This window comes from Dunckerocampus dactyliophorus, chromosome 3, assembly GCF_027744805.1.
Source record: "Dunckerocampus dactyliophorus isolate RoL2022-P2 chromosome 3, RoL_Ddac_1.1, whole genome shotgun sequence".
NCBI lineage: Eukaryota > Metazoa > Chordata > Actinopteri > Syngnathiformes > Syngnathidae > Dunckerocampus > Dunckerocampus dactyliophorus.
The window spans coordinates 37158856-37185953 of record NC_072821.1 but is presented as its reverse complement, the minus strand read 5'-3'; the positions used below and the strand labels follow the sequence as shown (position 1 = coordinate 37185953).

At 41.7% G+C, this 27098-nt stretch overlaps 1 protein-coding gene across 2 annotated transcripts in view; it reads right to left on the bottom strand.

The window, feature by feature from the left end:
* Positions 1–14438: 14438 nt before the first annotated feature.
* adamts18 (ADAM metallopeptidase with thrombospondin type 1 motif, 18) overlaps positions 14439–27098 on the bottom strand; it is a 65421-nt gene continuing 52761 nt past the window's right edge. For both annotated transcript variants that reach the window (XM_054771434.1, XM_054771435.1), the window contains 6 exons: positions 25062–25266; positions 21852–22046; positions 21124–21194; positions 20873–21041; positions 20447–20651; positions 14439–20136 (listed from right to left, as the gene is read on the bottom strand). In XM_054771434.1, the coding sequence (XP_054627409.1) occupies positions 20018–20136; positions 20447–20651; positions 20873–21041; positions 21124–21194; positions 21852–22046; positions 25062–25266 (964 nt within the window). In that variant the 3' untranslated portion in view covers positions 14439–20017. The remainder of the gene's footprint in view (positions 20137–20446; positions 20652–20872; positions 21042–21123; positions 21195–21851; positions 22047–25061; positions 25267–27098) is intronic.

Sequence of the window (27098 nt, the reverse complement as noted above, 5' to 3'; positions counted from 1 at the left end):
TTTTTACAATTTTTTATCATCTAAAGTGATTAAACTGAAATATCTGATGAAAAACTATTCCACCATCTGAAACGGTGACTGGTGCCCTTTAGCTGTTTCACATTTCACCAGGAGGCTCTTTTTGATGTAAGCTCCTTTTGACGCCGCGCTCCACTCATCTGCCGTTTTAAAAAAATAAATAAAACGTAACACGCTAACAAAGCGTGTTCTTCATACTTGACTCCTGCTCGGCTTTGCACTTCAGATGTGACGCCGCCAAAAACATCACGGCGGCCTCCGTGGCGGACGAGACGGGAGGAAAGGCCGATTTGTCTTTTCTCGGCGCTGTCATGGCGGGCTGCAGTTTGCAAGTTTGGCCTCAAGAATGGAAAAGAGCAGATTTTGATGGAGTCTTTTCTTCTGAACTTGACTTCCCAGCACATGACAGAGACAGTGTGTGTGTGCGTGCGTGTGTGTTGTTTGTTTGTGTGTGCTGGCAAGCGTCCCCTGCTGTGACAAAGTGGCGGGACAGGCAGTGTCACATGGCGGACAAATGCTTGCCGACACACCTATCAATCTCATAGGTCACTTGCCACCTGCACAACACACACACACACACACACACACACACACACACCACTCCATTCGGTTTTTATTCACCAATGGGCCTTATTTTGAGCAAGACAGCTGATGACGAATGGCACCAACATGCAGACAGAACGTGCAATCTGTGCATGAACCCAACATATTTGCGGCCTCATCCTAATGTGGGTGAATGCTTGTTTTTGTTTTCTGTTATTAAGTCTACTATATTGGACTGTAAAGGTGACTACAGGGGTGTTAGTTCATGTCTAGAGGGCTCTAATAATGCCAGAAACCGTATTCATAAGGCAGTACGCAGTTTTTCTATGCTCTAACTACGAAAATATTCCACTTATTAAAAAGAAATCCTAATTCATGGAAATTCACTTATCACGGTCAGGTCTGGAACCAATTAACCGTGATTAACGAGGGATTGCTGTAATGCAAATCCACCTAATCCTAAACCAGAATAATTGTAGTTTGACATACAGAAAGTTGTAATATTATGAGAAACAAACGTTTCAGCGCCTGAAGCACCTGAAGCGCAGTGAGCCAAAAAAACAAACGTTAAAACAAATGTTTTATGCATTATTTTTATTTATTATGTATTATGGAAATTTAAGTGATCTGTTACATATTTATTTATTTATTATTTGTCAATTTTCTTATTTTTAGTTCCATTTATCACAGCAAGTCTTCCAGGTCCTGAAGCAGCAAAACAGCCCCAGACCATCACACTACCACCACCATATTTTACTGATGCTATGATGTTCTTTTTCTGAAATGCGGCATTACTTTTACGCCAGATGTAATGGGACACACACCTTCCAAAAAGTACACCTTTTGTCTCGTCAGACCACAGAGTATTTTCCCAAAAGTCTTGGGGATCATGATGATTTCAATCAGATCTTTTCTGGTAAAATTGAGACGAGCCTTAATGTTCTTTTAGTTCAGCAGTGGTTTTGGTTTGGAACTCTGTTTTTGCCCAGTGTCCTTCTTATGGTGGAGTCATGAACACTGACCTTAACTGAGGCAAGTGAGGCCTGCAGTTCTTTGGATGTTGTTGTGGGGTCTTTTGTGACCTCTTGGATGAGGCAGATGAGTTGGTTGGCCGGCCACTCCTGGGAAGGTCCACTACTGTTCCATGTTTTCAGCATTTGTGGATAATGGCTCTCACTGTGGTTGGCTGGAGTCCCAAAGCTTTAGAAATGGCTTTATAACCTTTTCCAGACTGATAGATCTCAATTCATCTCAGTTAAGTTATGTTTAAATGGGGGGGGGGGGGGGGTCATTAACACTGCACTCATTAACATTTACAACAAGGAAAGTCAATTTAGTCTTTGCCTTGTTTCACACGCTCGTCAGCCAAAAGGTTTTGTCAAGAGCCTTATTAAGACGGACTTGTAAAATTAGCGCCGCCATCAGGCTGTCTTTCATAGAAATAAGGAGGGCTCTTCATCTTCATTCATTGGGGACGAGGACGAACCCTGAACGTCGGTCGCTGTAATTAGGACAAATGAAGTCATCCACACTTTTTTTTTTTTTTTTACAAGACGTATACCTTTTACGTCCTCATCTCGTGGTCCCCGGCGTGACGCTAAGTGAGCAGACAAGTCGTCAAATGATTCTCCTAATTTCTCCTCACCTCCCATCCATTAGATTAGCGCGACTATTTGTGTCTGCGCTTCAGGCTCTTGCATCGCAGCCGATACGCGAGCTTGCTTGTCTTGTCAGTTTTGTCTTAACTGTTGTCTTTGTCGCCCCGAGTAATCTGCGGGAAAAAAAAATAGAAAGTAAAGTAAAACGTCGCCCTCAAGCATTGTGTCATTACTCCTCTTGTCATACTTCACTTAATAGTCTGCTTGATTTTTCTTACTCTGATACAGCGGCCGTGCTTTTTTTTCACATCTCGTAAGGGACAATACGGCACAACAGGGGTGCCCAAACTTTTTCCATGAGGGCCACATAGTGAAAAATGAAAGGATGCAACTTTGCCACTTTGATATTTTGTAGACATGCTAAGATATATATATATATATATATATATTTGTAGGTGTAGGTGAAAAAGCTTAGTATTTGTATCAACTTCACTCTTTACTCTTTTTTTTTAACCCCCATTTTTTCTGTTTTTTTTTTTAATTTCCCAAATATTTCAACTTTCTTCTTAAATAATATTTGTACATTTTTTTCTTCTAATATTATGACTTTATTCCCACAATATCGTAACTTTTTTCCCCAACCTAGAAAAAATACAATATTTTGTTTAGCTTTTTTCTCTTATTACGACTTTTAAAAATCTATTTTGTTTTCTTGAACACCTGAACTCTGTGCGACTAAAATGACATCATCCGCCCTCATTGTATTAGGAATTTATTTTAGTAAAATTTAGACTTTTTTTTTTCTCTTACTATTTTGACTTTGTTATTGTAAAGTTACATCTGTTTTTTTTAATTTAATTTTCAAAATATTCCCGTAATTTTCCAAAAATGGCAACTTTGTTTTGTTTGTTTCTCATAATATGACAACTTCAAACAAAATAAAATATATTTTTTTTATATTTCAAAATTAGTTATTATTATTTTTCCTCACAATATTATGGGTTTACTCTTGTAAAATTGTGACTTTTTTCTCGTTAAAATATCGACTTTAGTCTCATAAAATTGTGGCTTTTTTTTTTCCATTTCTGCTGTTGTTTTTGTTTTTTTAATTTTTTTATTTTCTAACTATTTCAACTATCTTCTTGTAATTTTTTTTCTTCATAATTGGGACTTTATTGGCATAATATTTACCATACTTTTTCCAAACCTAATTTTCCAAAAATTACCCTTTTTTTTAATTTAGTTTGTTTTTTTATAATATTATAATCTTTTTTTTTTATATTTCAATTTTATGCTACAAAAATGAAGTTATTTTTCTTCATAATTCATTCTCGAAAAATGGCAACTTTTTTCTCGTTAGAATACCACGTTTTTCTCTTAATATCTTGACTTTATTCTATAAAATTGCAGCTGTTTTTTTTTTCATTTCTGCTGTTGTTCTTTTTCCACCTATTTCACCTTTCTTCTTGTAATGTTTTTTTCCTCGTAATTATGACTTTATTCCCATAATACTTTGACTTTATTTCCAGAATATTACAACAGAATTTTTCATAAAATGCAAGAGTATTTTGGGTTTTTTTTTCCTCATTTTATGACTAAAAAAAGAAAACATTTAAACTTTAAGCTACTAAAAAAAACGTTATTTTCCCTCATAATATTACGAAATTTTCTTGTTAGATTACAACTTTTTCTCCTTAATATTTTGACTTTATTCATGCAAAATTACTGCAGATTTTTCAATTTTTGCTGATTTTTTGCGGGCCACACTTTGGACATCCCTGCTTTTTTGGCAGGTGTACTATACACTGAAAATGGGTCGACGCAGCCATTATTGCCTCAATCCCTAGCAACAGGAGTGAGTCGTTGTTATTGTGTCTTACCCACAGTCAAGCACAGGGGCTGCACGAATGCTGCTGACACGGGGGGAGCTGCGGTTCTTTGAGGTGAAAGATGAATTCCGACGTGAGCTGAGCTTCGTCTGGAGTTTATTGAGGCATAACGGCATGCAGCATATCATGCACCGTCTTCCATGATCGGGACATTTTGATCATACTGTACAGCTTGGTGACCCTTTCTGCTCATGTGGTGAGGTCATCTCTCCCTCTGTGAACCGACGCTTCCCAATGCTGACAGCACTTGTGCGCGCTACAAAGGCAAGATGCATTTAAATTGCGTTGGCAGATATTTAGACAAAAATGTCTGCGTGTTGACTCATTTTCAGTGGATGGTGAATCTATATTGCTCTACAAGCTGTACACTGACTACTCTAAAGTACACCTTTCCATTGAATTGTCCCCTGACAAGGCAGAATAAAATGTTTTCTGTAGTCACAAGTGGCTTTACGGCGGCTTTACGGCGGCATGGCTGCAGCTGGTTGTTTCTCTTCGCCATCATTCAGGGTGGCTTTTACAATGTTTTCTCCCTCAGATCTTTATCTCCCTTTCATTCTCCATGTCTTCCCTCAGTCTCCTCCCCCTTGGAGTGCTTCTGTCCAGATGGCTGCTGACAGCTGTAAAAGCTCGTATGGAGGCTTTGACCTATGCTACGTACCCCTCCTACGCCCGCCCTCGCCCCTTTCCGGGCCTGTGCCGGGGTCTGCCCCTGCGACGTGGCTATCCGTGGCGGCTGATAACAGCCTCTTTTATGTGTCGCTTAGCAGCACAAAGGGAGGCGGCCATTGATCAAATGCCAGCAGACTGATGGCGGCTCAACAGGCTGCCTTTTTTACGACACCGCCGAGGGTGCGGATGGAAGAGGGACGATTCAAGTCTGGATGAGCGCACGGGGTTTAAAGTGACAGTTTGCTTCCATGCTGGAAGAGAGAAAGCGGGCAAAGCTGGAAAGCGTTGGCGTCTGTGCGAGGAATGGCAGCTGCAAGATGGAAGCTGATGCTGACGGTGCCGTCCTTTTCATGCTTTGTGGACCAAACCTTGGTTTCATTCTCAATACTCTTAGTTCAAATTTGCCTTACTTGAGAGTTTATTGTTAACTCATTCAATCCCGGCCATTTTTCAAAAGACAACCCCTTCAGTAGCGGCCATTTTAGACCATTTTGACTGATCTTTAGGGCACACAGAATGTTGTGTTCTATGGCGATATAAACATGGAAACTACCAAAAGAAAGATTCGACCCCCGTTTTTCATCAGAAATAAAAAGTTTGTTTCTACCTTTTTCTGTTTCTTTAGTAATCAGCAGTAGAACATACATGTAGGTACGTTTCAGGAAAATATCAGTTCCCAACTAAAAAAGGAAGCTTGTTGTTTCAAGCATAACTTTCATTTTGACACAAATGTTTTTGCTTTTGTGACAGCTCAAATATCTAAACAAGTCTTCTTCGTCCTTCCTGCCCGAAGAGGACCATCTATGAGTTGCATCATTGCTTCCGTTAGCCTCTTGTGCAAAAAAACCCGTAAAAGACGTTTAAATATGTTGTTGGGTTCAGGCGTTCGGGTTTCTAAAAATGTATAACTACGTTTTTGGTACTGAATGAGTTAAAAGTAACCGTGCGTGTATTCACCAAAGAACATGGCGATTCTTCTGACAATTATGATGCTAAACGTATGTGGCATTCCAACAAGTCATACAAACTATGATGGTAATTATGATGACTTGTCAATACCCATGTGACACAACTATGACATGCGTTATATGATAAGCGCTTGTACAAAGTAAGCAAGTAAACATGGTGGACAACAGACTACTAAAACTATTCCGATGATCGTAACAAGAGAAGCGTGGAGAGACCGCTGCTATGTAAGAACTACTGTTGTTCCCAAGTTACTAACTGTGTGTAGTATGAGTATTCATGTGATGCTATTCCTCTTTGATTCTAAGGTTATCAACCTAACTTGTGCTCCTGCAAATACTTGAGGCGTGAAGTAAAACTCAAAAACATCTACTGTACTTACAGTATAGAATAAATGTATAATTTAAATACAATATAATATAATTTAATATAAATATACATTTCAAAACACTTAACGATATAAATAGTAATATAAAAATATATTATAATATTAATATATAATAATAAAAATAATGATTAAAATAAAAAAATAATATGAATATATAATAATAGAATAATGATTAAAATAAATAATTATAGAAATATGTAATAATAAAGTAATGATCAAAACAAATAATAATAGAAATATATGATAATAAAGTAATGATTAAAATAAATACTAATAGAAATATGTAATAATAAAGTAATGATTAAAATAAATAATACAATAAATATATTTGTTGAACAATTTGCATGTGGTCAATTTTAAACAAATGTAATACTCATTATTTTTAAACCACTGAAATATAAAACAATATAAATATAATATAGATCTATATTCATAGAAATATACATTTTTAAATATTTGAAACATTAAAAATCCAATCCAATACAAAAAGATGTTTTTCTTATACTGTTATCAGAGGGACCACTTTGGGAAAAGTGTCATTTTCAGTGAGTCTGAAGGGTTAAATGAAGGTAAAATACCGAAAGAGCACTTTAGTTTATTCCGGTCATTACTTCACTTAAGAGATAAGATAGATAAAAGACTTCAAAGAGTTCCACTTGAATGTAGCAAAAGATGGCAACACCAAGATGCTGTTTTTGTTTGTTTGTTTGTTTCAAGACACTTGGCCGTCAGCAGTCCCAACAACAAACATGTATCTATTTTTAGCAACCTAATCTTTCTTTCTCCCTTTTCTTTAGCAGATTATTGAATATTTCCTTTAGATGTGATGCAGTGATATCCAGCAATGTTAATAATAACCATAAGTGCAGATGAATGTACTTCCTTACAGTCCTTGCATTGTTACCTGCCCGTGCACATCTCCACATGCGGCCGGCTTCAAAGTAATGGTGGGGGGGGGAGAAGTAAAAATCTATAAGGTTTAAAAATTCAGCAGCATCCCGCGGCTATCCATTTGTTCTCTTACTCTTTTTGAAGTGTGTGTGCGTTGACTTCTTGCTTCAAAATGCACTTGACCGCACAAGCAGGGACGTCTTGAGTCCAGTTGTTTGCACTTCGTGGATGAAGACATCTGCACCACTAATGACTGGTATGCGGCAGGCATGCTTTAACCGCGTGGTAGAGGCGGGCGGATCGATCCAAATAGCGATATTACCGATACCGGGGTTACCGTGATGAGACTGATATTGCACTCTTGACCATTTTATGTAATAAAAGGGAATAATTGTACTGTTATGTTAATGCTGTTACATTGTCTTATATTGTTATACACGAATCTCTCGTTTACCGTGGTTCATTTCCACAAAGAATATTTAGAAAACCTGTTAACGACCCTCTAAATACGGGTTTTAACATTATCAGAGCCCTCTAGACAGGAAATAACAACCCTATCATCACTTTTACACTCTTATCACCCGATATAGTAGACATAAAAAGAGAAAATAAGACATTTAAGACATAAATGTGTTTAGCATTAAAAGTGTTCCGGACGTGTGGAGGACAGAAAGTGATGCCGGGTGTTCGGAGTTGAGTTTTAGTTTATTGTTGTTATTATTATTGTGCCTGTTGTGAGATCATTCAAACCGGCAACAAAAGCCTGTTGTTCTGGTGCTTGTGTGTCTCACCGACCATTACTGTAACACAACTGATGCCTAGTGACTAGTGTAGAATACTACAAATCATCACAACGTCTTTGAATGTGTCTTCTGAATGCCTTATATTTGCATTTTACTTCATTTTTATGCTTGAAAAAAGTACAATTTGCTAAAATGTGCATTTTTTTTTGGCTAGCAATAGGCCGTATTCAACCATGAAACAGCATGATTCATTAACCAATATATTTTTGAAAAACTGATACTGAACTACGCCAGTACCGTAGTTCTTAGGCGTAAGAATGTTAACAACAATAATGATAGCAATGTCGCTGTAGCTTGCAGTGACCTGCATATGGAAATGGAGGAGTTGTTGGCACTTTTTGGAGCTTTCAGAGGGCATTATAGGTGGAAAAGGTGCATCCCATTACGTGCATTCAGAAAAGAGAAAGACGTATTCAAATCTCACGTAAGGATTGTGGATGATGGGCAAAATTCCCAAAAACGTGCAGTTTTTGGTTACCGGTTTTCGATTGCGTACATCCAGTTCCGTTTTTTTGCTCGGACACGACATGAAGAGCATGTGCAAAGTACGTATCAGTATGGACACTAAATTTGATGCCGACCACGCTGAAGTATCAGGCAGGGATGCCGAAACTTTCATTATTTTGTGGTTTAACGAGCTGGACGCACACATTGTGTTAAGATCATGGACGAAATGGGTTCAGGGATTAAATTATTCAATGATCTTGAAACATTTCCAAGTAAAAAAGTAGCAGTACTGCCGATACTGGCCCTGTATCTACTTGGTATTGGATTGATACCAACATTTGAAGTATGGGAGTTATGATGTACAGTACATGGGCCGTTCAAGATGTACACATAACAGGAATATTATGTGAAGGCGTGCGTCACCCATCGGAACCGTGCTTGCGGTAAGAATAGACAAACGATGATTTCTTAATTCTGGTGCTGCTGACAGAGACTCGTCTTGTACCAACCGGCGCAGAGGAAGTCAAAGAGTTCTCGCCTACATTGTGGGGGTTGATGATCAAGACGGAAAACTGGCGTCAGCGTTTAATTACGGTGGAAAAGCGCCACAGAAGAGAAAAACACAGACTGCAGAACTGGTTGTTAGCACCCTGATTCTATCTGTGACCCAAACCCCAACCCAGCGCTTTTACGCTGCTGAATTTCTCACAAAATCCTTAAAATGTTGGTGGTAGAAGTGCAAACAAAAATGAAAACTTCTTTTAAAAGTGTCAAGGTGTTAAGTACTCGATGTTGCATGGCACTGGGTTATACCGTTTTCATCCTGGGGCAGGGGGGAATGCTTCTATCCATCTGTCCATCCATCTTCTTCCGCTTATCCAAGGTCTATCCCAGGCCAGTTCAGAGACATAGTCTCTCCAATGTGTCCTGGGTCTTCTCCAAGGCCTCCTGAACATTGGACGTGTCCTGAACACCTCCCCAGGCATCCTGACCAGGTGCCCGATCCTCATCTGGCACCTCTTGAATGCTTCTAGCATGACTCGAAAGGCAAAAAGGCTAAATAAATTCTCAAGGCGTCGAATCGATCGCAACTGGACTGACGGGTTGTCTTCGAAGATGTTCTGCCATTGCCATTGTCATTTGAGCAGTTTGCAAACAACTGTCCACCGAAACGACCTGCCAAGATCCCACTCCAGTGTATCTTAACGATTTTGCACCCTTTTTATGTATTTACAAAGACATCAAGGAAGACGGCGGCAACCTGGAGATGGTGAAATCCTGGAGCCAATAGCCAGACCCTACAACAGGGCTTGTAAGATCCACAATAGCCTTCCTGGTTGGACACATCACTGCTCTGCTCTATCACTGTCCAATACTTTAACATTTCAAAATTGTATCACGAACACTTAAATTGTACTTTGAAATCCTAAACGATAACACTTCTGCAGCAATCAGTGTCTTGGTACCAAAACTCAGAACAAGGGCTGACTGTACCACCAGATCGGTAACCAACGGACGTTTGCCACGACCAGGTTTTAAAAATTCTTATGGACTGAGATCATTCTTTTATGTTTTTACAAAAGCTTGGCATGCGACTCCTCAGCACTTGAAGGTTATTCCAACTCTGAGACATTTTAAAAAGTCCCATGCCCACCATCTGATGGACTGCTGCACTCACTGAGATGTTTCAGTAGACTCCTTCTGTTGGCTGCTTCCCCCCGTTTCTGTACGTCTGGGTTGCCTGTGTTTGTCCTAAGCTGGCTGATGTGGATGTGTTTATGGTCTGCGGAGCAGGAACCTGCTGAAAAACAGCATGTATGCTGATTGTTTTGAATCTTTTCCTTCTTAAAATCGAAATGAATAAATACATAAATAAATAAAAACACAAGGTTAGCTGTCACTTATTTGAGCCATTCAAAGCAAAGTCTTGGAAAATGAATAATTGCAACAAAGGCAAGAAAAGTAAAGGTCTGTTATGCCCGAGAAAGAAGTCAGAAAAAGACGAATCGTCTTAGATTCCAGCTCTGGAAATTTCTACATGTAAAACCAACAGGTGGCGCCTAGCGACCTCTCCCCAGTCAAGTAAGAAATTTTCTTCCTGTCACTAGACACGGACCCGCTGGAGAAAAAAACGGCAGATTTATGATGTCTTAAACACAGTTTGCTTGGTCCGTACGGCCACTGGCCAAAAAAGCATGAAAAGTAAGACCGGTTTCTGGAGAAACTTTCAAGTTCATCTTGGACTGGTGCCTGACGTCGAGGCATCCTGAAGGTAACCTTACGTGTTCCCTCCTCACCCATCATGTGCCGTCTGTTCTTCTAACATTTTGGTGGCAGCGGGTCCCTTGCGGCCGCCACCGCTGCCGTGTCACCGCTGTGCTTCACCCGGCCGTCACTTGTCAATCAAACGACGGCAGCGCCTGTGACCCTTCCCGTCCTTGGACTGACGAGCTGACGGGTTTTTCTCGCCTGAAAGTTGCTTTGTGCAGCTGAGGCCGAGGGAAACGAGGACTGGGTGGAACCTCTAAAGTGGAACTCTCCCACGCGATTGTACAATTCGGAGTACGTTAACTGACTAGAGGAGTGTGTCAGATCTTTGGAGTTAGAGATGCTTATCTTTTTTTTAAACAGATACCGATAACGTTTGGTATGGTATCGATAACTTTTTTATATCTACTTTTTAAAATGTAGATTTAACTGTAATTTGTGCAGACCTGGATATAAGAGGGACTCCAACAAATTAGGATTAGCATTTGACCTGTTGATTTGTCCTAATCAAATCTCATGACTTCACTACGATCAGGAGAACCAAAGTATAGAGGGGGAGGAGCCACCTGCTGTGGCCCAGCAAGGTGCACTGTATTCGGGCGCACGCTCCCAGCAGCCGGTGTGGCGCCACGGAGGTCTCGGGCAAACCCATTGCAATTTTCAAACACCGCGGCGCTGGCGTTTCAGGTGGCTGATAAGGTTTTTTGTGCGTGCAAAGTTTTTTTCAATTCCCCTCATCGCAGAGCATTTGGTGCAGCTAGCATGGAAAATGTCTTCCTGGGAAGTGAATGTTTGTTTGCAAGTGAGCTCAGCTGAAGTTTCGACAGGCTGTTAACGTCACAGGCGGGAGAAAAAAGGACCGCTTAATATGCTCAGTGGCGCCGTACGGGTAATCTCGTGTGTTTTTCAATGATCGTATTTATCGGTATGATGTCATAATTCCCTGTTATCGGCCCGATAGTTATTGTGCACCCGTAGTTTATTCCACAGTTGACTTGTTTTCCTCAGCAACAGCACAGACGCTCGCCTCTCACTCATCTCCCGATTGACGTTTTGCCAAAAGCAGGACCAAAATACCACACGAAGACGCGTACCCACTAGCCTGCTGGAGTAGTGCTCAGCTATCACGGCTAATTCCTGAATACTGGCGCCGCTTCAGGCCGCCTCACGAGAGCCTCTTCTGGGCTTTTTCATGGAAGTTCAAGGAGGCTTTTCTGGCATCAGGTGCAGAGACAAAGAGTCGTAATTATCATCCCAACCTTTTCTTTTTTCTCTCCATAACGAGAGATGTGGGTTGTGGAAATGAAGCCGCATGATTCGGCATATGGAGCGCTGGAGGAGAGTCCTCGTGAGAACTCCAGCCCGCATTCACGCGCTGCCTTATTTGTGCCGTGAGGAGCACTCGAGTGTCCTTTTTATCAACAGAATGTTTATTTGCTGGAGGAAATCCAAGTTCAAACTCCACATGTGCAGATACTGTCAATAAAACACATGCACTTTACAACAACTATAATAATAGCCAAAATCTCATCATAGCACAAGGTCCTAAAAAATGTCATCTATTGATCGGGACATGCTCCACTTGTCAGAATTTGGAAGATTACTGACAAGAACCAGAGCGGATCACAATGTTTTAGCCTCGGCCAATGTCAACATGTGCAGTAGAACCAACCATGATCAAAAAAGACCCAAATATTATACAGTGGAACTTTGGTTAGCGTCACTCATCCGTTCCAGAAGGTCCGACTCTGACCCAATTAATTTTTTCCATAAGAAATCATGTAAATCCAATCAATTTGTTCCAGAAAGCCAAAAATGTTTTATGGTTTCTTATGCAGAAAAAAATGTATATAAATGATGAATGAAAGAGACGAAAGAACATTTAAGGTTAAGTTTACCTTCACTGAAGACGTGATTGTTGCCAAAGACAAGATGTGGCAGCGAGATCAACACATTTCTTGAATTCAATAGTGTTTCTCACCTCAAGCCTCTCCTCTTCTTATTGATTGTGGCTGCAAAATAACCCAAAATTAAGCGGAAGAAAGTTGCAAGCGCCAGCATTTTAATAAAGGAAGGTGAGAAATGTGAATGAATTCAAGAAATAACTCATGGCAAAACAGGAAGGTGTTGTCCGTGTCGATCTCACTGCCTCATTGTGTCTTGGTAAACGATCACATCTACAGTGACGGTAAAAGTAACCTTAAATGTTCATTTATCCTTTTCCTTCAACATTTGTTTGCATTTTGAATTGTTTTCTGCATGTCAAACTATAATTGAAAAACAATAAAAACGTGTTTTGCAGTAACATTTTAGAGACTTGTGACATAACTGTTAGTCAGCAAAGAACTCCCATCTTATGGGTGACGGAGCTGACTTCTGGTTCCGGTTTCCATGTATTAGCAAGATAATAGGATGCTAACAAGGACGATATGTACTAAAAATACATTGAGAACACAGTTTGACTCACACAGTGTATTAATAACAAGACACACGCCATATTGTACGCTAACCGGAAAACTGAGGCAAAATTTTGATGTAAATGTTCGACGTTAACCGAAAAAACACGCTAACCAGAGTGTACGCTAACCGATGTTGCCTGCATTTGTTCAAAGATCATTGATAGTAAACATTATGTATGCGCAATTTTAGCATCAGCATCTGCATTCCCATTAGGCTAGGCTAGTTAGGCTAGTCCCGAAAACAGGGGTATTCAACTAAATTTCAAATAGGTCCAAAAACAGAAAATTTCATTCAAGCTAAGGTGTGAATGTCTCTTCTTTCTACTTAATTTTTGTGGTTTATTTTTGAAGAGTTTTTGCTGAAGTTGCTAACAAAGAAACTAGCATGTGGAAAATGCCTCGCCATTTGTTTTGATAGACACAGGATACGACTTCTTCAGCTTGTCTGGCCCGTCCACAACAAAAACTGCCGCAAAAAAAACAACAGCAAAAAAACAAACAAAAAAAATCAGCTGTCATTTAAGGTCATTCAAAGTTATAATCTAATGAGGAAAAAGTCGTAATTTTACAAGAATATATTATATTTTTACAAAAATATAAATAAACATTGACATATTCAAGAAAAAAGTCACAACATTATGAGAAACAAAACAATGACTAAAATTGCAATTTTTAGAAATTCAGGTTGCGGAAAAAGTTACGTTACGAGAATAAAGTCAAAATATTTGGAGAATAAATTCATAATTACGAGAGGAAAATTTGGAAGAGGAAATCGTAAATAGTTGAAATTTTTTTAAGAAAAACAAGCAGAAACAGAAAAAAACAGGTGTAATTTTACATGAATAAAGTCAAAATATGAATAGAAAAAAAGTCGTATTATAAAAAGAACAAAAAATCACAATTTTACAAGAATAAAATGTAATATTATGAGGAAAAATAATGTTACTTTAGTAACATAACATTGAAATACAAAAGAAAAAAGACATTTTTTTTAAACTCGTAACATTATGAGAAACAATGACAATTATTGGAAATTTAAGTTGTGGGAAAGTTAGAATGTTACGCAAATAAAGGACAAATATTTTGGGAATAAAGTCATTATTACAAGAAAAACACCTACAAGACGAAAGTTGAAATAGTTAAGTTAGTTAGTTAGTTAGTTAAGTAAAACAAAAGCAGAAAGGGGAGAAAAAGTCAAAATATTAAAACAACAAACAATTTTTAATGAGAATAAACTTGTAATATTATGAGAAAAAATGATGTCATTTGAGTATCACAATGTTGAAATGTTAAAGAAAATGTTTTTTAAAAGTCGTATTATTATGGGAAACAAACAAAACAAACTAGCGTTGTAGTTTTTTATAATATTACGGGAATAAGGTCGTACTATTACCAGAAGAAAAAAGGAAAGTTGAAATAATTGGAACATTTAAAAGGAAAAAAACAGCAGAAATGGAAAAAAAGCAGCTGTAATTTTCCGAGAATAAAGTCAAAATATTAAGAGAAAAAAGTCACATTCTAATGACAAAAAAGTCGCAATTTTACAAAAATTAACTTGTAATATTATGAGGAAAAATAATGTCATTTTACCAGAGTTGAGATATACATTTTTTTTTTTGTTTAAAGTTGTACTATGATGGGAAACAAAACAAAATAAAGTTGTAATTTTTGCAAATTTAATTTGGGGGGGGGAGTTATAATACGGGAATAAAGTAAAAATATTACGGGAATGAAGTCATAATCTTACGAGAGGAACATTTACGAGTTTGGAACAGTTGGAAATAAACAAAACAAAACAACACCAACAAAAGAAATGTACTTCTGTTTGGCTTTGTGGTCCCTGCCGGGTGTATCGGTGTCGCCGGTGTGCTGAGGGATCCAAATGGACTCTGCCTGTTTCTGACGGTACGGCTGATATCGCAACGAGGCATCTGCTTTAAAAAGTAAGACATCTGCTCAAAGGTGACATATAAAGTTATCTTAGCGGGGGCTGACAGTGCCGACGCAGCGTCTCGTTTGCACTAAATCAGATTAAAGTTCGGGGGCCAGATGGGACGGAGGAGATGAGCTGTGCGTCGCTTGAGGCTGCAGCGTGACGCTCAGCGCAAACCATCTCATTAGACGTGGAGAGTTCAATGAGCTACAAGCATGACAGGAGTTATCTCAGGGCACTCGGTGATGTTAGATTACATTTTCATACGTGAGGAAGAGGCTGCGTATGGCGACGAACGCAAGGCCGCTAACTTTGGCTCTATTCAATTAACCGCAGAGCACACCTGTCAGCATTTGCGTCATAAAATAAGGGAGTTTTCCTGAAATTCAGATGTCCCACAAGAATTTCCACCAGAATTGCGCATCACCCTCCCCACGCAATCAACACTGTGCTGCAATTAAGGATAAGGAGCAGCGGCCCACATGCATCCCATCCGTGAAGCAGGACTTTAATTCCTGACTAATTGAGGCTAAGACTGAGATGGCGGTGGGAGGGGTCTGGAATCCTGCCGGCGGACCGACCGCTGAGCCTGGTGATTAGCCGAGCTGTAGTTAAAGTAACCAGAAAACTGATCCTCGCCAGACGCACCTGAGTCTTCCGCATCCCACAGCTCTCCATGGAGAAATCGCCACCCAACTTTCCCGTTTTAGCTCCTCCGTAATGGCAGCTGCCGGCAGGAGGCGGGAGCAGGAGGAGAGCAGGAAAGGAAATTGATTTGCTTCAGACTAATTCATATCTGGCCTGTGATCAGTTCACACGACCGCTGAGAGAATAAAACACAAAGGGCGAGGATATCTAGAATATTCCGGCTGCTACCCATGCCGAAGTCTTACCAGGACAGCCGTTTGTTAAAATAGGTTTTTCTTCATTCTTGTTGGTCTTGTTTTTGTTTTTGCTTTTTACTAGAAGGACTTCTTTGTACTCCAAGCTGACACATTCTTGACTACATCAACATCGATTGTGAAGTAAATCCATCACGTCTGTTGAGGCTTCTGTCACAACGTAACCCTTCAAACAGGCACTACTGTTTCATTTTAAAGGAAAAAATCCTTTTCAGGGTTAAGTTTCTGTCTGAAACTTGGGATTTAGTGTTGGGGTTTGGGTTTTGGCTTAGCACTGTGGTTATGGTTTCATGGTTGGGGCTAGATTTTAGGCTACGGAAAGGGTTAGGCGGGTTTGGGGTTAGGGCTAGGGTTTGAGCTCAGTGGTTGGCAACAGTGTTAGGGTTTAGTGGTTAGCATTGAAGCTAGGGATTGGGGGTTTTGAGGTTGGGGTTAAGGTTAGGGCAAGGGTTCAGTGGTTGCAATTAAGGTTAGGGTTTAGTGTTTAGGACAGGAGCTAGGGTTTCGGGTTTTGTGGTGGTGGTTAAGGTTAGGGTTAGGGTTCTGTGGTTGGGATTAAGGTTAGCATTTAGTGTTTAAGACTGGAGCGAGAGTTTCAGGTTTTGTGGTGGTGGTTAAGGTTAAGGTTCTGTGGTTGGGATTAAGGTTAGCGTTTAGTGTTTAGGACTGGAGCTAGGGTTTGGGGGTTTAGTGGTTGGGTTTAAGGTTAGTGTTGGAGTTGTGGTCTGGGATTAAGGTTTGTTTTGTTGTTTTTTTTAATACAGCTACTGTCTTTGTTGTTAGGGTGTGATACATGAATTATTGTGCTTTGTGCTGTCATTTGCTTTGAAAACCTAGAAAAAGCCCAAAAGGATCTCTTTGCGATCAGTGGGTGAGCAGTGCCCTCTGGTGGCCACGTAATGAACTCCTAACCACCAAAAGAGCATCCTGGCTGTCTTTGTTGCATTTTAAAGCATCATGTCATTTGAAACACACACACATACACGTGCGTGTTTGTGTGTGTGTGTGTCCCAACATGAATACACTCATGCCATGCAGAGTGTCTCCCAGGAGGAGGAGGAGAAGGGGGGACAGAACACACGGATTCATTCACCAAACAGGCACAGCAAGGGCGAGCAGAGGGTGAAGGAGGTTTTCTACACTTCAGAGGTGCTGCAGAAGTGACCTGAAAAAAAAAGATTTCAGGAAAGGTCCTACCAGGACCAGAAAAGTATAGTTGAAGCGACCTGAAAAAATGGAAAAGTGAAATTCCTTGCCATTTTGGTCCCTGTCGAAACTCCTAAAAAAACAATTCTGGCAAAGGTGATTTTCAGACATTGTGTCAATTTTTGAGTACCGCCGGGACCCCTGATGAGGGTGTGAGAGGGTTCCCTCTTTTTGGCTGCAGTTCCCTGAAGGTGTGGGGGACATATCTTCAGCGGCTGGTGTCTGCCGGGCCCAGAAGAGTCCAATCAATGCTCACATTTCAGGACAGAACGATGACGGATGAGAGAGACTCGCATCACACAGCAGATCAATAATATTCATAGCTTCCAGCAGCTAAGTAGACGCTGCACAATGGACGCTCAGGGATGCAGCTGTTCACCTTTACGCTCCAGCGGGAGACAACCTGAATGAGACATTGTCCTCTGCTTCTCAAATAGACTCACATTCACAGAGACACAATGCAGCGTAATGCCAGTCGGTTTGGGTTTGTCCTTCAACCCCCATAGTTCCAACTGTTTGTACCACGAGGAGAAAGCAGATGAACGCCATGTCAGGCTTGCAGTTTGTGGAGTTTGACCGTAGACGGTACTTTATTTTAAATAAGCCTTGCCCCTGTCATGTGCTACCGTCACCAGTTTAAGGGGTGGCACCACCTGCAAGTACGAGTGAAAGATAAATTCTTCGAGAATCAATTACAATACTATACAGTATATTTACAAAGGGAGCCACAGAATTCAAATTAATTAGGATTATTGAATTCAAATCAATGAGCACTTAATGCTATGAGTAAAACGCATGAAAGGTATGATGAGGAAATACAGTAAATATACATTATCCCACTGGTCACTTCTCAGCCTCAAGGATTCGGCACAGCTTGGTCACGGGTCTGTCAAGAAAAGGACTGAAGCCATTGTCTGTAGCTTCACAAGCCGGACTAAACCCTTTTCATCAGCTTTCGTCTCCAGCACTCTTCCTTATGTCTTAGTGTGTAATGAGGTTTCTGCCAGAACGTAACCCGTCAAACAGGGACTACTGTTTGATGTCATGTTAAAAGAAAGTATCCTACTCGGGTTAAGATTAGGGCTGGCATTTGGGATTTAGTGTTAGTGTTTTGGGTTAGGACTAGGGCTCTGGTTTGGTGGTTGGGGGTAAAGTTAGGTTTAGAAGTTAGGGTTAGAGTTAGAGTTGGGATTTGGTGGTTTAGTGGTTTGGGGCTAAGGTTAGGGTAAAGGTTTAGGTAAGTGCTTATGGTAAGGGTTCAGTGGTTGGGGTTAAGGTTAGGGTGTAGTATTTAGGACAGGAGGTAGGGTTTGGGGGTTTAGTGGTTCAGGTTAAGGTACGGGTAAGGGTAAGGGTTAATGGCCTCCTAATTGCCTTTTCTTGCAGTAAGAGTAGGTCCACAGACTGCAGAAAAAGGTAGCCAATGTAGTGGACCTGTTTCTAGCGACATCTGATGTGATGTCTGACTTGGGAAAGGTTCTCGGCACGGATATGAGCAGGAAGATGTGGTTGGTTGTCAGTGGTTCGAGGTCATGTGTGTCTGAGGACACTGTGGACAGGAGACGATTGTTGAGGATTGCCTTTGTCGATCTGTGTTCCTACCCTCACCTATGGTCATGAGCTTTGAGTAGTGACCGAAAGGACAAGATCGCGGGTGTAAGCGGCTGAAATTTGTTTTCTCCGTAGCGTGGCTGGGCTCCCCCTTAGAGATAAGGTGACAAGCACTGTCATCTGGGAGAAACTCAGAGTAAAACTGCTGCTCCTCCGCATTGAAAGGAGCCAGATGAGGTGGCTCGGGCATCTGGTTAGGATGCCTCCATCCTAATCCTAATCCTCCATCTCTCCTTTGGGAAGACCCAGAATACGTTGGAGAGACTATGTCTCTCAACTGGCCTGCAAAGGCCTCGGGATCCGCCGGGAGGAGCTGGACGAAATGCCCGGGGAGAGAGAAGTCCAGACTTCCCTGCTCAGGCTGCTGCCTCCGCTATCTGACCTCAGATAAGCGTAAAAAAAATTGATGGCTAGATGGATGCCTCTGCATACAAGACAGGGTCCTTCATCCATAAAGATCCATCCAACCATTCAGCGCTTTTTAGGAACATATGACCCTTTCCCAAACCTCACCGTAGTTGGGTTGAAGCTCCTCATTTTGGACCAAAAAATGAGAGCCTTGGAAAACGTGCATGTGTTTCCTCGCTTTAAAGGGCTACCGAAGCAAAATCTTCCCTGCAGGTAGGAAGAAACAGCTGTGGCCCATCGAGGTGACAAGAAACTTTGGACCTCTTCTAACCCCAAGAACCTCAGATCGGGCCTGATTCAAACTCAAATGAGGTCTTTCTGTATTACATAGACCAAGTATCCCTCAACACGTCAATACGAAAAAGTGACATATGAAGAGATTGCCCTCAGCTACCCTCAGCACCTTGTGATTGGGTATGATTGAAAATCGACAGAGAACATAGAATCTTTGCCACTGCGAAGCACCCTATGGTCACGCATCAATGAAAAATCAATGGAGGTCTTGCTCTTGATCAAGCTGTATTATCATAGCCATAGAGGAGAGATTACAACGTAATGACTTTCCCATGGAATGTTCCGGTGTCTGCCAGCAGCAGCAGGAAGAAACACAAGCAAGAGAGAGAAGGAGGACGCAGAGGACAAGTCCACCAAAGAGTAACCACAGAGCATGTAGGAGAAAGTCCACAGTGGGATTGATGTTATATGAGCAATAAGTTAAATAAAGGCATTGGGGCAGCAAACAGGCAGGCTAACGACTGATGAGAGTGATGGCTTGCGGCTTCAACGGAAACGCACTCAAATGTCCGACAGACAGTAAACGCCACACTCCTCCAGGCGTGTCTTTTCCAGTTCGTCGATGAGCGGCAGCCATCTTCCAAAACAAGACTCTCCTCTATGCCTTCACTCAGTTTTTTAGTCAAGTACTCCAGGAAGGAAGAACACATTCTGCTGGACACAGTTCTGTGTGTTCTGAGAGTTCCCTGCTGCCTCGGGATGTGGGGGTGGGGTGTCCCCTCTAGGATCTCCTGCCGGTGCAGGACCTGCAGCACTGCTCCCCGTAGAACTTGTGTCCGCACACGCCATGCTGAGGGACCAGGTGGCACCAGCTGAAGTGGTCTGAGCAGGGGGGGTCAACTGTAGAGTGACAACACCACACTTGTTACTTCTGCCATGTGAAGACGTGTCTTCCTTGATGTGTTAGTTTCTAATGTTCACTGCAGCCACCTGCAGGACTGGAGGGGAATAGCATGCGCTGCAACTGCTGAGATTTACTACCAATAGAGAAAATGATTTAAACATAAAAGCATCATGCTGTTACTGCATCAAGCTTTCAGTCTAGCTAGATTTAAGTCTATTAGATTCAAGCTGGGCTTAATATTGAATACAGGCAGACAACAACGGCTGTTTTTTTAAAGACAAGTTTTAAAGCTTTAAAGGAGTTTACCTCTTGGAGTCAACCCAGCAGCTGTGACCCGGTTCTGGTGGTGTTGCTGCTGCGGTGGTGCAGGCGGGGCGGCCGGGCAGAAGTGAGTGTTGCACGCCCTGGAGGTGAGGGGCCGCTGTTGGGGGAGGCAGCCGGCCGCGGGACGACCCTGGCGGAGACACTGGACGGTACGCGTCTGGACGCCACCGCCGCAGGACACCGAGCACTGAGGGAAAGGAGGAGACGAGATGGTGAAGAACATGGAGGCAGCACAAGGATGGAGACACACAAAGCAAGAAGAAAGTCTGTCCACATGCATCTTCTCTGGTGGAAACATGCAGCACCACCCAAAAAAACCCTACGTCCACTAAAAAAGTGGACAGGCCAGAGTACCATACCATGTTGTGTTAGCGTTAGCATCGTCTGTCACACTTGGTTCATCTGTACCTGTTGCCATGGAGAAGAGTACCAGCCCAACACCACAGCACCGGAGGCAGTCCTGCTCCCCGCCAGGACCCGAGGCACCTCAGGGCACGGACCTCGGTTGCAGACCTGCTGGAGTTCCACCGAGGGTTTGGCTAGATTCCTGCACCTCCTCACGGGGAATTCCACAAACCTGCATGGGGAAGAAGGTGGTCGACTGAACTGAATTAAGTCTTTTTGCAGAATGAAATGATGTTTTTGTGAGCTGTTCTTACCCTCCCTGGAAGTCTTTCTCCCCACAACGGAGCTCTCGCTTCTGGGTGCCCGGACCGCAGGACCTGGAACACTGAGACACGGAAAAGGTAACTGTTTGGAGCGTTTCCAGGAATAAAAGGTATGCTCCCGCGTGGTGGTGAAGGATACAAAAGCAGAACCCAGTACTCTGGTATAACGATATACAAGTTTCATAGCACTGAACTACAATCGCCCTTTGCAATATTGCAGTTCGATTATCGCTCCCTCGCTATATTGCGTTTTTTCAGAAATAAATTAATAAATAATGGCTGTTTGGTGGTAGGTGGTGACCAGAATACCACATATCACTTGTCTTTCAATATGTTTCGACTAAGACCATAGCCTATCACAAAACATAATTTCTGAAAATACGCGATATAGCGAGGGAGTGATAATCGACCCTAAATATTGCGAGGGCCGACTGTATATCTTTTACTTGAAATATAACATTGGTGAGGGTCTTCTGACCTAGAAAGTAGGAAAGATCACAGAAATCTACCTCAGCAAGCTTGTTGTTTTGCATCAGTGATACGTTAATTTGCTAAAAAAGGCTGCTGACAAGCTTGAATAATCTTTCATTTATTGTATTATATATACCGTGTGGTGTCATCTGACATCAAGTTATTCCAAAGAGGACTGGTCGCTGTCAAACGGTGTCCTCCATATTTCAACATACAGTCAGAACGTAACACAACAGAGCATAGCCTACCTCTCCCCAGGAAGCGGGCGCCCACTGGAGCCTATCGTTCTTGGGGCAGCGCCGCAGGACACAAGTCTCCTGGGCTTTGGGTCGCTGGTGCTGTCGGCACATGCTGTCCGGCACCACCGCCGTCTCGGCCCCGGGGTCACTGCTTTGGCAGAACACGCTACGCTTCCTCAGTCCGCGGCCGCAGGTCTTGGAGCACTGCGGGCGGAGGACAGGGTGAGGGGGACGCAGTGAGATGTTGGTGGCACCCTCTGGGGGGGTTTATCGGAGCGTACGTGACACGGAACCTGTGTTTGCCCTTCACTTCTTTCAGTTTGAAATGTTGGACTGTGACTTTTGAATTAACACTGCAGGTCTTAGGCTGCGATGTTGAAGAATGTCTGTGAATATTCTCGTTCATTCAGCTCATTCTCAGGGCATGGTTCTCATGTGCATGAGTGCTGTCGGAACTGGGAGCCAAAGATCCAACACAATTTTTTCATAGATCTTGAGGATTGTCAATAATGACAAAACTATCCACTTTTTCTGGTCTTTTGGCAAAAATAATTGTATCTATAATCCAGCATGGTGGTGGTAGCGTCACGGTCTGGTGCTGCACGAGTGCTGCCAGTGCTGGAGGGTAGGAGCATTGGTTCATTGAGAGGATACAGGACTTCCTACTATCTAGCTGACTTATCCACATGTGAAATTGATCAGGAATGAGCTGACTTTACAAATACAGTGGTGTGAAAAAGTGTTTGACCCCATCCTGATTTCTTATTTTTTGCATGTTTGTCACACTTAAATGTTTCAGATGAAACAAATCGAAATATTAGTCAATGAGAACACAACTGACATAATTTAACTAAGATTAATGGAGATCAGTCAGGAAAAGGTTATAAAGCCATTTAAAGCTTTGGGACTGCAGCAAACCACAGTGAGAGCCATCATCCACAAATAGTGAAAACATGGAACAGTGGTGAAACTTCCCAGGAGTGGCCGACCAACCAAAATGACCCCAAGAGCGCAGCAACGACTCATCTGAGAGGTCACAAAAGACCCCACAACAACATCCAAAGAACTGCAGGCCTCACTTGCCTCAGTTAAGGTCAGTGTTCATGAATCCACCATAAGAAAGACGCTGGGCAAAAACGGCCTGCATGGCAGAGTTCCAAGACCAAAACCACTGCTGAACAAAAACAACATTAAGGCTCGTCTCAGAAAACACCTTGATGATCCCCAAGACCTTTGGGAAAATACTCTGTAGTCTGATGAGACAAAAGTTGAACTGTTTGGAAGGTGTGTCCCATTACATGTGGTGTAAAAGTAACGCCGCATTTCAGAAAAAGAACATCATACCAACAGTAAAATGTGGTGGTGGTAGTGTGATGGTCTTCAGGACCTGGAAGACTTGCTGTGATAAATGGAAGCATGAATTCTGCTGAAGGAGAATGTCCGGCCATCTGTTGGTGACCTCAAGCTGAAAGCAACTTGGGTTCTGCAGCAGGACAATGATCCAAAACACACCAGCAAGTCCACCTCTGAATGGCTGAAGACTTTGGAGTGGCCTAGTCCAAGTCCTGACCTGAATCCTATTGAGATGCTGTGGCATGACCTTAAAAAGGCGCTTCATGCTGGAAATCCTCCAATGTGGCTGAATGACAACAATTCTGCAAAGATGAGTGGGCCAAAATTCCTCCCCAGCGCTGTAAGAGACTCATTGCAAGTTATCACAAACGCTTGATTGCAGTTGTTGCTGCTAAGGGGGGCCCCACCAGTTATCAGGTTTAGGGGGCAATCACTTTTTCACACAGGACCATGTAGCTTTGGAATGTTTTCCCCCTTAATCATAAAAAAATTATTTAAAAACTGCATTTTGCGTTCAGTTATGTGGTCATCGACTAATATTGAAATTAGTTTGATGATCTGAAACATTTAAGTGTGACAAACATGCAAAAAAAGAAGAAATCAGGAAGGGGGCAAACACTTTTTCACACCACTATGTGTTAGTATTGAAATTCACCACACGCTGGACTATCAAACCAGAAGGTCGCCGCTGGGATGAGGGTCCATTACGGCCCGAACGTTAAATACAGCAAAGCCATCCCTCCCAAATGAATGTGACCTCCAACCATCAGTATTATCAGCAACATCGCCATACCCAACTGTAAACTCATCTAAAGAGTCACAGCTGCTCATTCGGGACTGTGTATTGCTTTATGTGACGCATGGCTATCATTTATTACACACACACACACACACACACACACACACACACACACACACACACACACACACAAGCTGCTTCATCCCAGCAGTGTTTTTTTTGTCACTGAAAGCTTCCATTGATCTTTTCAAGGAGACTGGCTTTGACCGCCACCTGAACTCACTCAAAGAGTCAAAGAATGACGGCTCTGTGACAGCTGACTGGCACTTTTTTAACAGAATTATTGGCTAACGCCGCCTGCAAAAAGTCTGATTTGCTGTATGACGCACATGAAAAGGTGCTCATCTCAGACACAGTCGTGGGTTCAAGGCTCTCCTCCATACTTGATTGACTGTACAGGAACTGGTGCAAAGGAAAATTATTAATTTTATTATTACTTTCAATGTATTTACTTGAAATTTGTCACTTGTAATTTTTTTTTATATATAATAATACTGTAAAAACACAATTAACAGAAATAATAACAAAAATACTGCACAGATACACAGACCGTCTGAAAAATAATTTTTGAAAAGTAAATGATTATAGTAATCTTATTATCACTACATTTATTATTATTTTATTGCTATGGTAAAAAAACAGACAATTATACAAAAGTATACAATATAATAACATAACAGAATAATAACTATTATTATAAAAATACATACTATATTTTACTGATTATCTTAACTATTTAATATAAAAATATAATGATGTAAAACAGGTCAAAAATAAATACTCTTTCAAAATGACTATTATATATATATTATATCTTAAAAAGGAGATGTGCAATTAATAGGTTCCAAATACTTTTTAAGTGACGTCATCTGGCAGTTTCGCATAGGTCCAGCAGAGGGCAGCAGAGACTTGAGCATAACCATCGCTCTGTCTGCAAATATGATCGTTTAAGAGCTGGATGGAGCCAATGAAGTACATTTTTCTGCGCCGTTGGATATTGACATTTTGACGTACTGGTTCAAGCACAGAATAATAATGCACACGTGGTCTGTGGAGGTGAAATGTACCTGAGACCAGGATCCGGTGTTCCAGTCTGGGGGGCAGGCCAGGGTGTTGCAGGGCTGCACCTGAGCAGGAGAGATGACGGGGCAGAGGGAGTGAGCGGCCACCTCCTCCCTCTGGTAGGTCACCTTCCTCATGCAGCGCAGAGTCCTGGTCTGCTGGCCTCCTCCACACGATCGACTGCAGGACCCCCAGCCTCCCGTCCACCAGCTGAGCAAGATAACAGTATTTAGGCGTGCGGTCTTTCGCACACAACCGGGGACTATTTATTTACCTCACAGCAAGAACTCTGTGAAATCTGACAGTAGCATCAAACCTGCACTAAAGCTTTCTGCGTCTAAAATAGTTGCAGCCGAAGGGGGACATTACAGCAAACGAGTGGTCTGACCACCGCCGGCTCAGGCTCAGGCGGGACGGGAGACGGAGAGTTGGACAGATGGTTCTGAAAGGACGCGAGACCGCAAAAAGACCGACGTAGACCTGCCTCGGGGCTTTTCCTTCTCCTTAGAATCCCGCAGCCCGATGAGGCGAACTGCGGCTGCACTTTGGAAAAATAGGAAGGATTGGATATTTGGCTTAAGGGATTCTTTCCATTCTTACACTGTGTTTGGCCCACGATTATAAATAACAACACCGGGAGGGGGGACTGTCTTTTTTATCTCATTTTGAGGTAGAAGAGGTGCCATTCTTAAGCTAATATTGACTTTCATTGTAAGCCAGCGGGTATCTTTCTGCAATAAAAAGGCCACACAGCATTTAAAGACACTAAAGACGCTCATTCTGATTGCTGCCGACTCCCCTTTCTGATCATTTACTAAAATAACAATCCTCTTAATACATAATGGCCAATAAAAATGGCACTAGCCCCCCATGCAATTTCCACATAGAATATCAAGGAATGTGTGCAGAAGCACTGTTTATTCCCTGAGGGGCAAACAGCAGCATGGGGGGTCAAAGTGTAAAAAGCAGGTCTAAAAGTATGTCTGGTGGAAAGGGGGGGTTGGACTGGCTCAGCATGGCCAGACTAGCCATGTCTCCCGGGAATCTCTGCACAATAAAACATGTCAGCGCCTAAAATGCATGGAAGAGTCCTAAGCCAACTTTTGCACATGGATGGAGAAACAGGAAAAATGGCAAAAAGAAAATGCTATGTTAAAATTAAGCAAAATATTTGACAAAAATGTTAGTATTGTAAATATATATTTTTTTATATTTTCAAAATCTTTGAAAATATTTTAAAAATTAGTGAAAAAATTTCAATAATCATAAAAATCCAAGCACTTCAATGAGTGCCTAAAAGGGGCTTTCATTTGAAATAATTACCGTATTTTCTGCACTATAAGTCACACCAGTCAAAAACGCACAATGAAGAAGAAAAAAACACGTATAAGTCGCATTGGACTATAAGTTGCATTTTTTATTTGATAAAATCAGAGACCAAGATCATCTTGAAAGGCAAGTTAACAGGCTAACTAGGTGGTATGTTAACGTAATATATTAACAGTTATTCAGATTACTATAGCCTAAACAACATAACATAACTAGTTTACTTGCAAGTTGTCATCTGGAGATTATGATTTTGTTTTTGTGTTTCGTCTTTCTCAGTTGTCTTTATAAGTTGATGTTTATGTTGTGGTACAGGAGTGATAGGAGTAGCAGATACGGGCACACAAGCCTAGAGCGCCCTCTCGCAGCCGTCAGTGTGGGAAAAAAAACATACATAAGTCGCAAACCATGAAAAAAAGTGTGATTTATAGGCAGGAAAGTACGCTACACTTCGAATGAGGCAAATACCTCCACCAAGGCATGTGTCACCTGTGTCCTGTAGGTGGCGCTAATGGCGTAATGCAAAGGAAAATTCTTGGACACTCAATGGATCGGTTCTAGAATGTCTCAAAATCTGTAGAAAGTTTAAAATGCGTAGAAATCCGAAAAATGGGGCTATGTAAAGACGAGATGCAGATAGTCTCACTTTGAATATTCTTATTCAGTCAAGACAGTGCATGACATGCTGCTGGCTTCATGAACACAGGGAAGAAACA